This window comes from Ranitomeya variabilis, chromosome 1 (assembly GCF_051348905.1).
Source record: "Ranitomeya variabilis isolate aRanVar5 chromosome 1, aRanVar5.hap1, whole genome shotgun sequence".
NCBI classification, from domain to species: domain Eukaryota; kingdom Metazoa; phylum Chordata; class Amphibia; order Anura; family Dendrobatidae; genus Ranitomeya; species Ranitomeya variabilis.
Genome location: NC_135232.1, coordinates 373,598,074 through 373,613,749, shown reverse-complemented (window position 1 = coordinate 373,613,749; position 15,676 = coordinate 373,598,074). Strand labels below are relative to the sequence as shown.

At 44.0% G+C, this 15,676-nt stretch overlaps 1 protein-coding gene across 1 annotated transcript in view; it reads left to right on the top strand.

The window, feature by feature from the left end:
- Positions 1 to 10,129: 10,129 nt before the first annotated feature.
- Positions 10,130 to 15,676, top strand: part of LOC143795583 (uncharacterized) — a 100,298-nt gene continuing 94,751 nt past the window's right edge. Inside the window, exon 1 of the mRNA XM_077281015.1 lies at positions 10,130 to 10,267. Coding sequence (XP_077137130.1) covers positions 10,130 to 10,267 — 138 coding nt within the window. The remainder of the gene's footprint in view (positions 10,268 to 15,676) is intronic.

Below are 15,676 nucleotides of genomic sequence, written 5' to 3'. Positions count from 1 at the left end.
CTTGAAAAAAAATTAAAATTGATTTGGCGGTATGACGCAGTGAACAACCCTGAGCTGGAGACAACCAGGCTACGGCTGCTCACAGACTACAGGGCGAGCTGCAGTCACACGGAGACCGTGCAGACAGCCGTAAACGGCGCTGCAAGGCCCAAAAACCCTCCTCTACTTTATCCTATGTAGTGTTTTTCCACAAATTAGCTGGAGACGGGTGGAAAGACACTAATAGGATTTTTTTAAATTAATTAGCAGCAGACTACACTACTTGAAAAAAAATTAAAATTGATTTGGCGGTATGACGCAGTGAACAACCCTGAGCTGGAGACAACCAGGCTACGGCTGCTCACAGACTACAGGGCGAGCTGCAGTCACACGGAGACCGTGCAGACAGCCGTAAACGGCGCTGCAAGGCCCAAAAACCCTCCTCTACTTTATCCTATGTAGTGTTTTTCCACAAATTAGCTGGAGACGGGTGGAAAGACACTAATAGGATTTTTTTAAATTAATTAGCAGCAGACTACACTACTTGAAAAAAAATTAAAATTGATTTGGCGGTATGACGCAGTGAATAACCCTGAGCTGGAGACAACCAGGCTACGGCTGCTCACAGACTACAGGGCGAGCTGCAGTCACACGGAGACCGTGCAGACAGCCGTAAACGGCGCTGCAAGGCCCAAAAACCCTCCTCTACTTTATCCTATGTAGTGTTTTTCCACAAATTAGCTGGAGACGGGTGGAAAGACACTAATAGGATTTTTTTGAATAAATTAGCAGCAGACTACACTACTTGAAAAAAAAAAAAAAAAAAGAACAGTATGAGGCAATGAACCACCCTCCCTGAACTGAATACAACCAGCTATGGATGGCCTATGTGGCTGCACTCAGACTAGAGAGTGGGCTGCACTCACACACACACACACACACAGACCTTGCAGATCGCTGTGAAAACAGCGCTACAAGGCAAAAGCAAGGTGAATAGTAGGTGAACACAGCGGTTGCTAAATTAGCCTTTGGAAAGCACAAAGAAGCAAATCGCTATCTCTAAACTGTCCCTCAGTCAGCAAACAGCGTCCTGTCACTAACTGAATTCACAGCAGAGTGATCGGAAAATGGCGCCAGCGACTTTTAAACTGCATCATGACATCATTTCAGCAGCCAATCACAGCCTTGCCAGTAGTTTCATGCCCTCTATGCTAAACAGGATGTGCCCACACTTGGAATCATTCTCATTGGCTGAATTTCGGAATTTTGAATCTGGGAACTTCCGATTCCGGTATCCGATACGCGGCAAGTATCGGAATCCCGGTATCGGAATTCCGATACCGCAAGTATCGGCCGATACCCGATACTTGCGGTATCGGAATGCTCAACACTACATCTGACCAATGTGTGTGTGGAGGGGGGAAGGGCCAAATTTCGCACTGGGGCCCATCAGACTCCACTGCAAAAGCATATCATACATTCTCAGCAAGAACACAAAGTGGTACAAGTGACAGAATCTCACCTTTCTGCTGTGCCTTCTGGGCTTCCAGGACCAACTATCTCTGCCAGCAGCAGTGATACTTTTGTGAGCACTGATAGCAGTGATGGCTCCTCTGGATCACATTGCTGCTGGTTCTGCATGTGCTGCTGCTCTGGGCTGGTGTGAGGAGTAAGGCAGAATCAGTGAGAGATGAGAGCAGACTAGATCTATCTATTGCTGATAATGACAGACTGCTGCAAACTACAAATGATCATTTTTGCAGTTTTGCACTAGGTCAACTGTAAATCACAAGTTGATCACATATTATGTAAACATCCTCACCTTTCACCTCAAATATCATAGATCTGAAACTTTTGTGATGCTGTAATTGCCAATTTTCCGTGTGGGGAATTTTCCATGTGGGGAATTTTCCGTGTGGGGAATTTTCCATGTGGGGAATTTTCCGTGTGGGGAATTTTCCGTGTGGGGAATTTTCCGTGTGGGCAATTTTCCTGTGGGCATTTTTTATGTGGGCAATTTTCCTGTGGGCAATTTTCCTGTGGGCATTTTTCTGGTCACCGACAGTTTTATAGGTCGGGTCGTTACGGACACAGCGATACTAAATATGTGTACTTTTATTGTTTTTTTTTAATTTAGATAAAGAAATGTATTTATAGGAACAATATATATATTTTTTTAATTTTGGGATTTTTTTAACATTTTTTTTACACATGTGAATATTTTTTTTTTTACACTATAACATTTGCCCCAGGAGGGGCATCATGTTATAGTGTAAGATCGCTGATCTGACACTTTGCTGTGCACTGTGTCATATCGGCGATCTGACGTGCACACTCAGCATACTCAGGAGAAATTTCACAGCAAATTGGATTTTGCAATTTCTCCTGTTATTCTTATGAAAAAGGAAATTTTGGGCTAAAAAACATTTTTGTGGGAAATAATGTGATTTTTTTATTTCAACAGCTCAACATTATAAACTTCTATGAAGTACCTCGGGGTTCAAGGTGCTCATAGCACATTTAGATAAGTTTCCAAAATGGTGTCACTTTTGGGGTTTTTCCACTGTTTAATCACATCAGGGACTGTCCAAATGCGACATGGTGTCCGCTAATTATTCCATCAAATTTTATATTCAAAAAGTCAAATGGCACCCATTCCCTTCTGAGCTCCAGCATGCACCCAAACAGTGGTTTTCCCCAACATATAGAATATCGGCATGCTCGTGAGAAATTGTATAACATACTTTGGGTCAATTTTTTCCTGTTACCCTTATGAAAATAAAGAAGTTTGGATCTAAATTAAAATTTTTGTAAACAAAAGTTAAATGTTCATTTTTATCCACAATCCAAATGAAGCACCTGAAGGATTAAATAAACTTCTTGAATGGGGTTTTGAGCACCTTGAGGGATTCAGGTTTTTAGTCACTTTTGGGTATTTTCTTCAAAAAGAAAACAGAGAAGCACATTGCTAAGGAGAGTAAAACTAATCCCAAACTGTTCTTCAACTATATCAATAGTAAAAGAATCAAAAGTGAAAATGTAGAAACAATTGTGAGGAAAGAATGGTTATAGATGATAAGGAACAAAGCTAATATATTACATCTTCTTCTCCACGGTATGCACAGTGGAAAATAAAATGCTAGGTGAAATGCTGAGAGACAAAGAAAACCCTATATTAAGGGTCACCAATAGTGTTGAGCGATACCGTCCGATACTTGAAAGTATCGGTATCGGAAAGTATCGGCCGATACCGGCAAAGTATCGGATCTAATCCGATACCGATACCCGATACCAATACAAGTCAATGGGACTCATGTATCGGACGGTATCCCTGATGGTTCCCAGGGTCTGAAGGAGAGGAAACTCTCCTTCAGGCCCTGGGAACCATATTAATGTGTAAAATAAAGAATTAAAATAAAAAATATTGCTATACTCACCTCTCCGACGCAGCCTGCACCTTACCGAGGGAACCGGCAGCGTTGTTTGCTTAAAATTCGCGCTTTAACTTCCTTACGCGAAGTCCCGGCTTGTGATTGGTCACGCGCCGCCCATGTGACCGCGACGCAACCAATCACAGCAAGCCGTGACGTAATTTCAGGTCCTTCAGGATTTTAAAATTACGTTCCGGCGTTGTGATTGGTTGCGTCGCAGTCACATGGGCGACGCGACCAATCACAAGCCGTGACGTCACGGGAGGCAGGACAAGCGCGCATTTTAAAATGCGGCCCTGCGCTTAGCAACCCGATGTTTACCCTGGTTACCCGGGGACCTCGGCATCGTTGGTCGCTGGAGAGCGGTCTGTGTGACAGCTCTCCAGCAATCAAACAGCGACGCTGCAGCAATCGGCATCGTTGTCGCTATCGCTGCAGCATCGCTTCGTGTGAAGGTACCTTAAGCTATAGACTGGACCAAAGTGAGTCATTGGACGTGGTATATCTTGATTTTTCCAAAGCGTTTGATACCGTGCCACACAAGAGGTTGGTACACAAAATGAAAATGCTGGATCTGGGGTAAAATGTGTATAAATGGGTAAGTAATTGGCTTAGTGATAGAAAGCAGAGGGTGGTTATAAATGGTATATTCTCTAACTGGGTCGCTGTGACCAGTGGGGTACAGCAGGGGTCGGTGTTGGGACCTATTCTCTTTAAAATATTTATTAACGATCTGGTAGAAGGTTTACACAGTAAAATATTGATATTTGCAGATGATACAAAACTATGTAAAGCAGTCAATACAACAGAAGATAGTATTCTGTTACAGATGGATCTGGATAAGTTGGAAACTTGGGCCGAGAGGTGGCAGATGCGGTTTAACAATGATAAATGTAAGGTTATACACATGGGAAGAAGGAATCAATATCACCATTATACACTGAACGGGAAACCACTGGGTAAATCTGAATAGAGAAGGACTTGGGGATCCTAGTTACCTGGAGCAGACAGTGCCAGGCAGCGGCTGCCAAGACAACCAGGACCATGGGTTGCATTAAAAGAGGTCTGGATACACATGATGAGAGCATTATACTGCCTCTGTACAAATCCCTGGTTAGACGGCACCTGTAGTACTGTTTACAGTTTTGGGAACCGGTGCTCAGGAAGGATATAATGGAACTAGAGTGAGTACAAAGGATGGCAACAAAAATAATAAAGGGGATGGGGGAACTACAATACCCAAAGAAATTAGCAAAATTAGTATTATTTAGTCTAGAAAAAAGATCACTGAGGGGCGATCTAATAATCATGTATAAGTATATAAGGGGACAACAGAAATATCTCTCTGAGGATCTGTTTATACCAAGGAAGGTGACGGTCACAAGGGGGCATTCTCTATGTCTGGGGGAGAAAAGGTTTTTCCACCAACATAGAAGAGTATTCTTTACTGTTAGGGCAGTGAGAATCTGGAATTCCTTGCCTAAGGAGGTGGTTATGGCAAACTCAGTCGAGGGGTTCAAGAGAGGCCTGGATGTCTTCCTGGAGCGTAACAATATTGTATCTTACAGTTATTAGGTTATTTAGAAGGACGTAGATCTGGGCATCTATTCTGACCTAATATAGGCTGAACTGGATGGACAGATGACTTTTTTCGGCCTTGCTAACTATGTTACTATGTTAAAGTCACTTCATTTTTGTAAATTTTGTTGGAACAAAATTCATATTTTCCCTTACAAAATACTACTTCATGGAAAAGAAGAAAAAAATTGAGAATCTGCACTTTATCATTGGTATAGAAACAATAAAATTAAAACCCTATTTATTCCATACTGTAAACACCATAAAAAGACAACTTAATAAAATGCTAGAATTGATTATTTTCATTCTACACCCCACAAAAAATGGAATTAAATGGTCAAACTTACCAAGTGTGATAAAGAAAACCTCAGCTAATTTTCCAAGAACAAACTTGTATACAACTCTGTTTATGAAAAAATTAACAAGGTTATAGGTCTTGACATGTGTTTTTCTTCTGTTTTATTTGGTAAAAGTAGCAAAACTTAAAAAATGTAAAACAAAAATAATATTAGTGTAACTGTATGCAGCCACAGATTAAAATGCCAGAATTGCAATTCTCTGTTCATTGTTCAAAGTTATATACAGTGGTGTGAAAAAAAGCTTGCCCCCTCCCTGATTTCCTATTGTTTTTGCGTGTTTGTCACACCTAAATGTTTCAAATCACCAAAAAAATTTAAATATTAGACAAAGATAACACAAACAATCACAAAATGCAGTTTTTAAATTAAGGTCGTTTATTATTAAGGGAAAAAGAAATTTAGACCTACAGTGCCCTGTGTGAAAAAGTGATTCTTCCCACTATAAAACATAAATTAACTGTGATTTATCACATCTTCAGGAAGAGTTCAAGTTCCCTAGCCACACCAAGGCCTGATTACTGCCACACTTGTTCTAAACCAAGAAATCACTTAAATAGGACCTAAAGCTTTGGGACTAAAGTGAACCACAGTGAGAGCCATTATTCACAAATGGCGAAAACATGGAACGGTAATGAACCTTCCCAGGAAAAGTCGACCACATTTACCCCAAGAGTGCAGCTACCACACATTGAAGAGGTCACAAAAGAACAGCATTCAAAGAACTACACACCACACTTGTCTCAGTTAAGATCAGTGTTCATGATGACTCCACCATGAGAAAGAGACTGGGTAAAAATGGCCTGCATGGCAATGTTCCGTGACAAAAATCACTGCTGAACAATAAGAACATAAAAGCTGGTCTCAGTTTTGTCAGAAAACATCTGGGAGAATACTCTGTAAACTGTCAAGATAAAATTTGAACTCTTTGAAAGCTGTATATCCCATTAAATCTGGCGTAGAAGTAATACACCATTTCACAAAAGGAACATCATACCAACAGTAAAATATGGTGGTGGTGTGATGGTCTGGGGCTGTTCTGCTGTATCAGGATCTGGAACACTTGCTGTGATAAATGGAAGCATGAATTCTGCTGTCTTCCAAAAAATTCTGAAGGAGAATGTCTGGCCATCTGTTCATGACCTCAAGCTGAAGTGCACTTGAGTTGTGCAACAGGACAATGATCCAAAAAATACCAACAAGTCCACTTCTAAATGCCTTAAGGGAAACAAAATTCAAGCTTTGGAGTGGCAAATCCTCCAATGTGGCTGAATTACAACAATTCTGCAAAGATGAACTGGCCAAAATTCCCCCAGAGCATTGTAAAAGGCTCATTGGCAACAGTTACCGCAGATGCTTGAGTGCAGTTGTTGCTGCTAGGGGTTTCCCAACCAGTTATTAGGTTTAGGGGGTAATCACTTTTTCACACAGGGCCCTGTAAATTTGGATTTCGTTTTCCTTCAAAAACAGTAATAATAACAAGAAAAAACATTCACTTTTAAACTGCAATTTATGTATACTTGTATTATCTGTGTCTAATATTTACATTTGTTTGGTGATCTGAAACATGTAATTCTGACAAACATGCTAAAGAATAGGAAATCTAGAAGGGGCAATCACTTTTTCACACCACTGTATATGATTCCAATGAAAATTGATTGAAAAATGAAAAATATTTTTTTGTTTCAGATAATCCCTCAAATAAATGGCAGAATTCTTCACTTACAGACAAAAGGTGTAAAAATAATTTAAATTGCATTGTGTCTCAGGACTGGAGCTTGATGGAGGCTCTGGTCTATAGCTGAAAACCTGTTTGTGACTTATTTTATACTCACCAATAAAGAACCTTTCTGCTTTAATGATGCACGTTGAGTAGTATACCTGTCTTCCTGCATAACAGCACACTCATCAGATACTATGATTAACCCAACATCCTTCTATGGAAGCTTGTGGACTTCAAAGTTACATCCCACTCCTGAATACTCTACGCACTTGTTTCTGCAAATAAACTCTCTGGATTAACTGCTCACCTAAACTGATATAAGAGATTGAGGCATAGACATTTTACCTTTTTGATCATGAGGTTGATCCTTTTGAATTAAATGAACTTGTGTCCTCAAAATGCTATCCCTTTAGTATACACGTTTCACAAATTAACTTATTTATGCACATAAATTAATTGGAAATGTCATAATTTATTTTTTACTTTAATATCGATACTTAATAGATACATTAACAATGCTTTTAAACACAATGAACTCACTCTTCAGTCAATATTACATATGAAACGTAAAAGTTATTTTAAGTTTCATGAGATCATTGGTTCCCGTATTTGTTCCTTATTCTCTCAGTATAGGTCATTGCCGGATAGTATTTCACAGTAATTCATTCCTGGATTACGGTAGTACCTGTAACTGAGCATGCCAACTTTGACTCTTCTTATCCTTCTTTTTATCTGAGAGATTCATCCTAGGCTGTTTCCTCTTAATCATCCTTTGGATGAAGTCCAAGTGCCTCCAGCAGAGCTCCCACATTCTGTTCTCTTTGTCTTGTTTTATTTTCACTTCACTGCTTTTGTATAAAGCGGATCCTACACAGTAGCCCAGGAAACCAAAAAATGCTGTGCCATTTTTATTGACCAGAAGTTACTTTTAACTTAACTTGCTGCATCTTGAATCATCAACCAACAGAGTGCCCCAAGCACACATGTAAACACTGTATATTGCTGTATTCTCAGCCATCCATACTGAAACAGCATTCTCAGATGGGAAGCAAGTTGCTAAGTATAAATTTTATTTTATTTCTAACTTGCCTGTCATGCAAAAGTACAGAAAGTAAATGTGCAATGTACAATAGATATCTAGAAATCGGTGTAAATATTTTAATTTCTCAATGGACCGGCTATGTTAGGTAACAGAAAAGTGTTAGAGAGGGTCCCCCACTCAAGAGCCAGAATCAAGAGCTGTTGTGAAAACACAAATTATAAGCAATTGAGGACTCAGGTCATTTAGTGACTTTATAAAATTAACAATGACAAGTCTATTCCTTCCTTTTATTTGTGATTGGCCAAACATACCACTTAAAAGGGTTGTCTCACCTTCCTAAACAGGTAAAATTGTGAAGTGATAGTAAAGACAAGCAACTTTGCAATTTGCCTTTTTATTGAAGATATTCTTGTCTTCTCAGGAATGGAGGGATTTAAAATTGTATAGCTTACTGCTCATTGGTTATGTTACCAGCCACCTCTGCAGCTTGTTCGAGGTGGCCAATCTCCTGAGCAAGGAGCCCAGCAGTTGCAACCTATTTGCCATATGGCTTGAACGCACTGTTTTTATGCTGCCCAAAATGCTGGATCTGTCCAGCTTCAGTGCCTTTGCTCCCTAATGATGCGGAGGGAATAATTTGGATCAGAGGCTGACCAATGCCACTGGTCCAAACTGTCAATTATCAGTTTGAAAATCTGAAGAGAGAAGACACGACAGCTGTCCGAATCACTGGATTTGGCCAGCTTCATGGCCTCTGCTCTCTTCCAATGATGCAGAGGCAAAGCTACCACCCACTTGTAAAATGAGAGAATGAACAGATTTGTTTAGTGGTTAAGCCAGGCCGCTGGTCCAAACTGTCAATCAATAGTTTGAAGATCTGAAGACAGAAGAAGTGACAACTTCCCGAAATGCTGTATCTGGCCAGCTTCAGTACCCCTTATCTCTTACAATCAGGGCCATATTTAGAGTTTCTGCTGCCCTAGGCACTTTTAGTACTGCCTCCCCCTTTGGTGAGCATGACACTATCGGCAGTGACTTTGTCAAAAATCGCTCATGTGAAAGTAGCCTTTTGCAGCAGATCCGGCAGTTTTTCCGCATCTGCCACGTAACGGATCACTTACAGCAACACTGCATTCGGCCTCATTCATTCCCTATGGGATTTGCGGACATTTGCGGCACTTGCTGCGATCTGGCAAATGCGGTATCATACCTCCCAGCTTTTGAAGAAGGGAAATAGGGACAATGATTGCAGCATGCGTAGCGTGCCGCGGCAAATTTTAGGCCATGCTTCTGACCACACCCATTTCAGAACTAGTGACACCCATATCCACGCCCCAACCACACCCATTTAGTACTGCTGATCACACTGTTTCCTAAACAATAATTATAAACAAAAAAATATGGCCACACAGTGCTCCATACTGTATAACGACCCCACATGATGCTCAATACTGTATAATGGCCCCACATGATGCTGCGTACAGTATAATGGCCACACAGTGCTCTATACTGTATACTGTATAATGGCCACACAGTGCTCCATACTGTATAATGGCCACACATGATGCTCCATACTGTATAATGGCCACACAGTGCTCTATACTGTATAATGGCCACACATGATGCTCCATACTGTATAATGGGCACACATGATGCTGCATACTGTATAATGGCCACACATGATGCCCCATACTGTATAATGCCCCCTCCCATCTTGTATGCATGGCTCATCTTCCCCCTTCCCTCTTGTATGCATGGCTCATCTCCCCCCTCCCATCCTGTATGCATGGCTCATCTCACCCCCCTCCCATCCTGTATGCATGGCTCATCTCACCCCCCTCACAACAGAAACAACAGAAAAAAAACTTGCTCAGGTGCTGCCCCTCCGCATCGTCCTGCCATAGGCACTTGCCCTCAAGTGCCTAGTGGCAAATATGGCCCTGCTTCCAATGCTGCAGAGGAAAAGCTGCCACCTGCTTATAGCATTGAAGAGTGAACTGCTTGGGTTAGTTGCTCAGCCATGCTGCTGGTCCAAACTGTCAGTCATCAGTTTGAAGATCTGAAGATAGAATATGCCACCACCTTCTTAAGAGATCTCTCAGAGAAGCAGAATACTGCTGAATGCAGTTTTGTGGGATGGGGAGACTACAAAAACTCAGTAAATTAAAATGATTAATTTGCTTCCTGAATGTGGTTTTTCTTTTACTTTTAAAGTTATCTTATATGAGGTGATCCTGAAAATTGTCTCTTCAGAGAGGAAAAGGACTATATGAATGAGGTGATCCTGATAGACAGATGGGTTTATGCCCATCTATATATATAAGAGACATCGTGATTACTCGCAAATCCCGCCCCCTGCACAGTAGCTCTGCCCCCACACATAACCACACATAATCCCACCCCCCACCCCATTATTACACACAATCCCGCCCCCATCACATTACCACACACAATCCCGCCCCCCACCACATTACCACCCATAATCCTGCCCCCCACCACATTACCACACATAATCCCACCCCCCACCACATTACCACATACAATCCTGCCCCCACCACATTACCACACACAATCCCACCCCCCACCACAGTACCACACACAATCGTGCCCCCCACCACATCACCACACACAATCCCAGCCCCCACCACATTACCACACACAATCCCGCCCCCACCACATCACCACACATAATCCCGCCCCCCACCACATTACCACACACAATCCCGCCCCCCACCACATTACCACACACAATCCCACCCTCCGCCCCCCCACCACATCACCACACATAATCCCGCCCCCCACCACATTACCACACACAATCCCGCCCCCACCACATTACCACACACAATCCCGCCCCCCACCACATTACCACACACAATCCCGCCCCGCACCACATTACTACACACAATCCCGCCCCCCACCACATTACCACACAAAATCCCACCCCCCACCACAGTACCACACACAATCCCGCCTCCCACCGCATTACCACACACAATCCCGCCCCCCCACCACATTACCACACACAATCCCACCCCCCACCACATTACCACACACATATCCCACCCCCCCACCGCATTACCACACACAATCCCGCCCCCCACCACATTACCACACACAATCACGCCCCCCCACCGCATTACCACACACAATCCCGCCCCCACCACATTACCACACACAATCCCCCCACCGCAGTACCGCACACAATCCCGCCCCCCACCACATCACCACACACAATCCCAGCCCCCACCACATTACCACACACAATCTCGCCCCCCCACCACATCACCACACATAATCCCGCCCCCCACCACATTACTACACACAATCCCGCCCCCCACCACATTACCACACATAATCCCGCCCCCCACCACATTAACACACATAATCCCGCCCCCCACCACATTACCACAGATAATCCCACCCCCTGCACAGTAGCTCTGCCCCCACTCCATCACCACACATAATCCCACCCCCCACCACATTACCACACATAATCCCGCCCCCCACCACATTACCACACATAATCCCGCCCCCCACCACATTACCACACATAATCCCGCCCCCCACCACATTACCACACATAATCCCACCCCCCCACCACATTACCACACATAATCCTGCCCCCCACCACATTACCACACATAATCCCGCCCCCCACCACATTACCACACATAATCCCGCCCCCACCATATTCCCACACATAATCCTGCCCCCCCACATTACCACACGAGGCTCTGTCCCCACACATTACCACACGAGGCTCCGTCCCCCCACATTACCACACGAGGCTCCGTACCCACACATTACCACATGAGGCTCCATCCTCACACATTACCACATGAGGCTCTGTCCCCAAACATTACCATACAAGGCTCCGTACCCACACATTACCACACGAGGCTCTGTCCCCACACATTACCATACGAGGCTCCCTCCCTCCACATTACCACACGAGGCTCCATCCCCACACATTACCACACGAGGCTCCTTCCTCACACATTACCACATGAGGCTGCATCCCCACACATTACCACACGAGGCTCTGTCTCCACACATTACCACACGAGGCTCTGTCCCCCCACATTACCACACGAGGCTCCATACCCACACATTACCACACGAGGCTCCATCCTCACACATTACCACACGAGGCTCTGTCCCCACACATTACCATACGAGGCTCTGTCCTCACACATTACCATACAAGGCTCCATCCCCACACATTACCACACGAGGCTCTGTCCCCACACATTACCATACGAGGCTCCGTCCCTCCTCATTACCACACGAGGCTCCATCCCCACATATTACCACACAAGGCTCCTTCCTCACACTTTACCACATGAGGCTGCATCCCCACACATTACCACACGAGGCTCTGTCCCCACACATTACCATACGAATCCAGTTAGCTTTTGATTTTACACTGTGAATAAAATGTATTAGTATTATTCTGATTTTTAATTATTATTATTGTTATTAACCTCATTTTAAGTTAATTTACCACCTGCGTAAGCGCTATTGAATGTTGTCATTATTTAATTTAGTTTAATCACTAGCAGCGTTAATTAGATAGCAATGAGCATGCCGAGCGTTAGCTGGCTGGAAACAGCTAGTGTTACATATATACGTTCTACTCTATATTACGAAAGTAGAGTCCATAGACTTAAATTAAACAAATCTCTTCTGCATCTTTATATTGTTTATAAATAAAACATATATTTGATTGGTTTCCATAGGTATTGCCACAGTTCTCTCTTTTTGAGCACTTTTCCTGGCATATGTACATTTAGTATCACTAAGGCTACTTTCACACTAGCGTTTTTGGCTGCACGTCGCAATGCGTCATTTAGGAGAAAAAACGCATCCTGCAAAGTTGTCTGCAGGATGCGTTTTTTCCCCATAGACTTACATTACCGATGCATTGCGACGTATTGCCACACATCGCAACTGTCGTGCGACGGTTGCATTGTGTTTTGGCGCACCGCCGCCACAAAAAAAGTTACATGTCGAAACATGCGCGGCCAAAACTCCACCCCCTCCTCCCCGGACCTTGCAATGGGGCAGCGGAAGCGTCGTAAGACTGCTTCCGCTGCCCACGTTGGGCATTTCTTTCACAGCAGGCGTCGGTACATCGGGCCGACGCAGCGTGACGGCCCCTGTTATAATCTGGTGGCCTAAGAGCAGCATGAGACGTACTCTGGAGAAGGTGGTACCTGTACTGACCGCAGACCCTGAACTTAACACCGCAACTAGAAGAAGCCGTGGAATGTACCTATCACTCCCTAGACATCTCGACACAGCCGGAGGACTAATTACCCCTAGAGATAGAAAAGGGAAAACTATCTTGTCTCAGAGAAAATCCCCAAAGGATAGACAGCCCCCCACAAATATTGACTGTGAGAGGAGAGGGAAAAAACAAACACAGACTGAAATCAGAATTTAGCAAAGGAGGCCACTTCTAGCTAAATAGAAAGGATAGGACAGAGTACTATGCGGTCAGTATTAAAACACTAGAAAATATCCACCACAGAAAATACAAAATCTCCACAGCTAACTAAAGATATGGAGGGTATATCTGCATCTCCAGAGATACCAGCTTGGCTAAACAAATCCTTATACAGACCAAGCTGGACAAGACAAAAACATGGAAAAGAACTGAACAATAAGGCCACAGCATGTGGACAGCAAAAATCAAAGCCAGAACTTATCTTTGTTGAAATGAACAGCAAAGCAGGAGAGACCAGGCAGGGATGTGAATCCTCCAGGAACAATGGACAACTGGCACTAACTAAAGGGTCAAGCAAGACTAAATAGCCCAGTCAGAATTGCAAAAAGTGAACACACCTGATAAATGCTGCGATTCAGAGACAGCAGCGCTACCACTTACAACCACCGGAGGGAGCCCAAGAGCAGAATCCACAACAGTACCCCCCCCTTGAGGAGGGGTCACCGAACCCTCACCAGAGCCCCCAGGCCGATCCGGACGAGCCAAATGAAAGGCACGAACCAAATCTTCAGCATGAACATCGGAGGCAACAACCCAAGAATTATCCTCCTGGCCATAACCCTTCCATTTGACAAGATACTGAAGCTTCCGCCTCGAAAAACGAGAATCCAAAATCTTCTCAACCACATACTCCAACTCCCCATCAATCAACACTGGGGCAGGAGGATCAACAGAGGGAACAACGGGCACCACATATTTCCACAACAAAGATCTATGAAAAACATTATGGATGGAAAAAGAGGCTGGAAGGGCCAAACGAAAAGACACTGGATTGATAATCTCAGAAATCCTATAAGGGCCAATAAACCGAGGCTTAAACTTAGGGGAAGAAACCTTCATAGGAACATGACGGGAAGACAACCAGACCAAATCCCCAACCCGAAGCCGGGAACCAACACACCGACGACGGTTAGCAAAACGCTGAGCCCCCTCCTGAGACAACACCAAATTGTCAACAACATGAGCCCAAATTTGCTGCAACCTGTCAACCACAGAGTCCACCCGAGGACAATCAGAAAGCTCAACCTGCCCCGAAGAAAAACGAGGATGAAAACCAGAGTTACAAAAGAAGGGTGAAACCAAGGTAGCAGAACTAGCCCGATTATTAAGGGCAAACTCGGCCAATGGCAAGAAAGCCACCCAATCATCCTGGTCAGCAGACACAAAGCATCTCAAATAAGTTTCCAAAGTCTGATTAGTTCGCTCGGTTTGGCCATTTGTCTGAGGATGAAATGCGGAAGAAAAAGACAAATCAATGCCCAGTCTAGCACAAAAGGCCCGCCAAATCCTAGAAACAAACTGGGAACCTCTATCGGACACAATATTCTCCGGAATGCCATGCAAACGAACCACATGCTGAAAAAACAACGGAACCAAATCAGAAGAGGAAGGCAACTTAGGCAAAGGTACCAAATGAACCATCTTAGAAAACTGGTCACAAACCACCCAGATAACTGACATCCTCTGGGAAACCGGAAGATCCAAAATAAAATCCATAGAAATATGCGTCCAAGGCCTCTCAGGGACCGGCAAAGGCAAAAGCAACCCACTAGCGCGGGAACAGCAAGGCTTGGCCCGCGCACAAGTCCCACAGGACTGCACAAAAGAACGCACATCCCGTGACAAAGAAGGCCACCAAAAGGACCAGCCAACACAGAACAATGAACCTCCGAAATCACTTTACTAGTCCATCTGTCAGGAACAAACAATTTCCCCACTGGACAGCAGTCAGGTTTATCAGCCTGAAATTCCTGAAGAACCCATCGTAAATCAGGGGAGATGGCAGAAAGAATCACCCCTTCCTTCAGAATGCCGACTGGCTCAAGGACCCCAGGGGAATCAGGCAAAAAGCTCCTAGAGAGGGCATCAGCCTTAACATTCTTAGAACCCGGAAGATACGAGACCACAAAATCAAAACGGGAGAAAAACAGGGACCATCGGGCCTGTCTAGGATTCAGCCGTTTGGCAGACTCGAGATAAATCAGATTCTTATGATCGGTCAAGACCACAATACGGTGCTTGGCCCCCTCAAGCCAATGTCGCCACTCCTCAAAT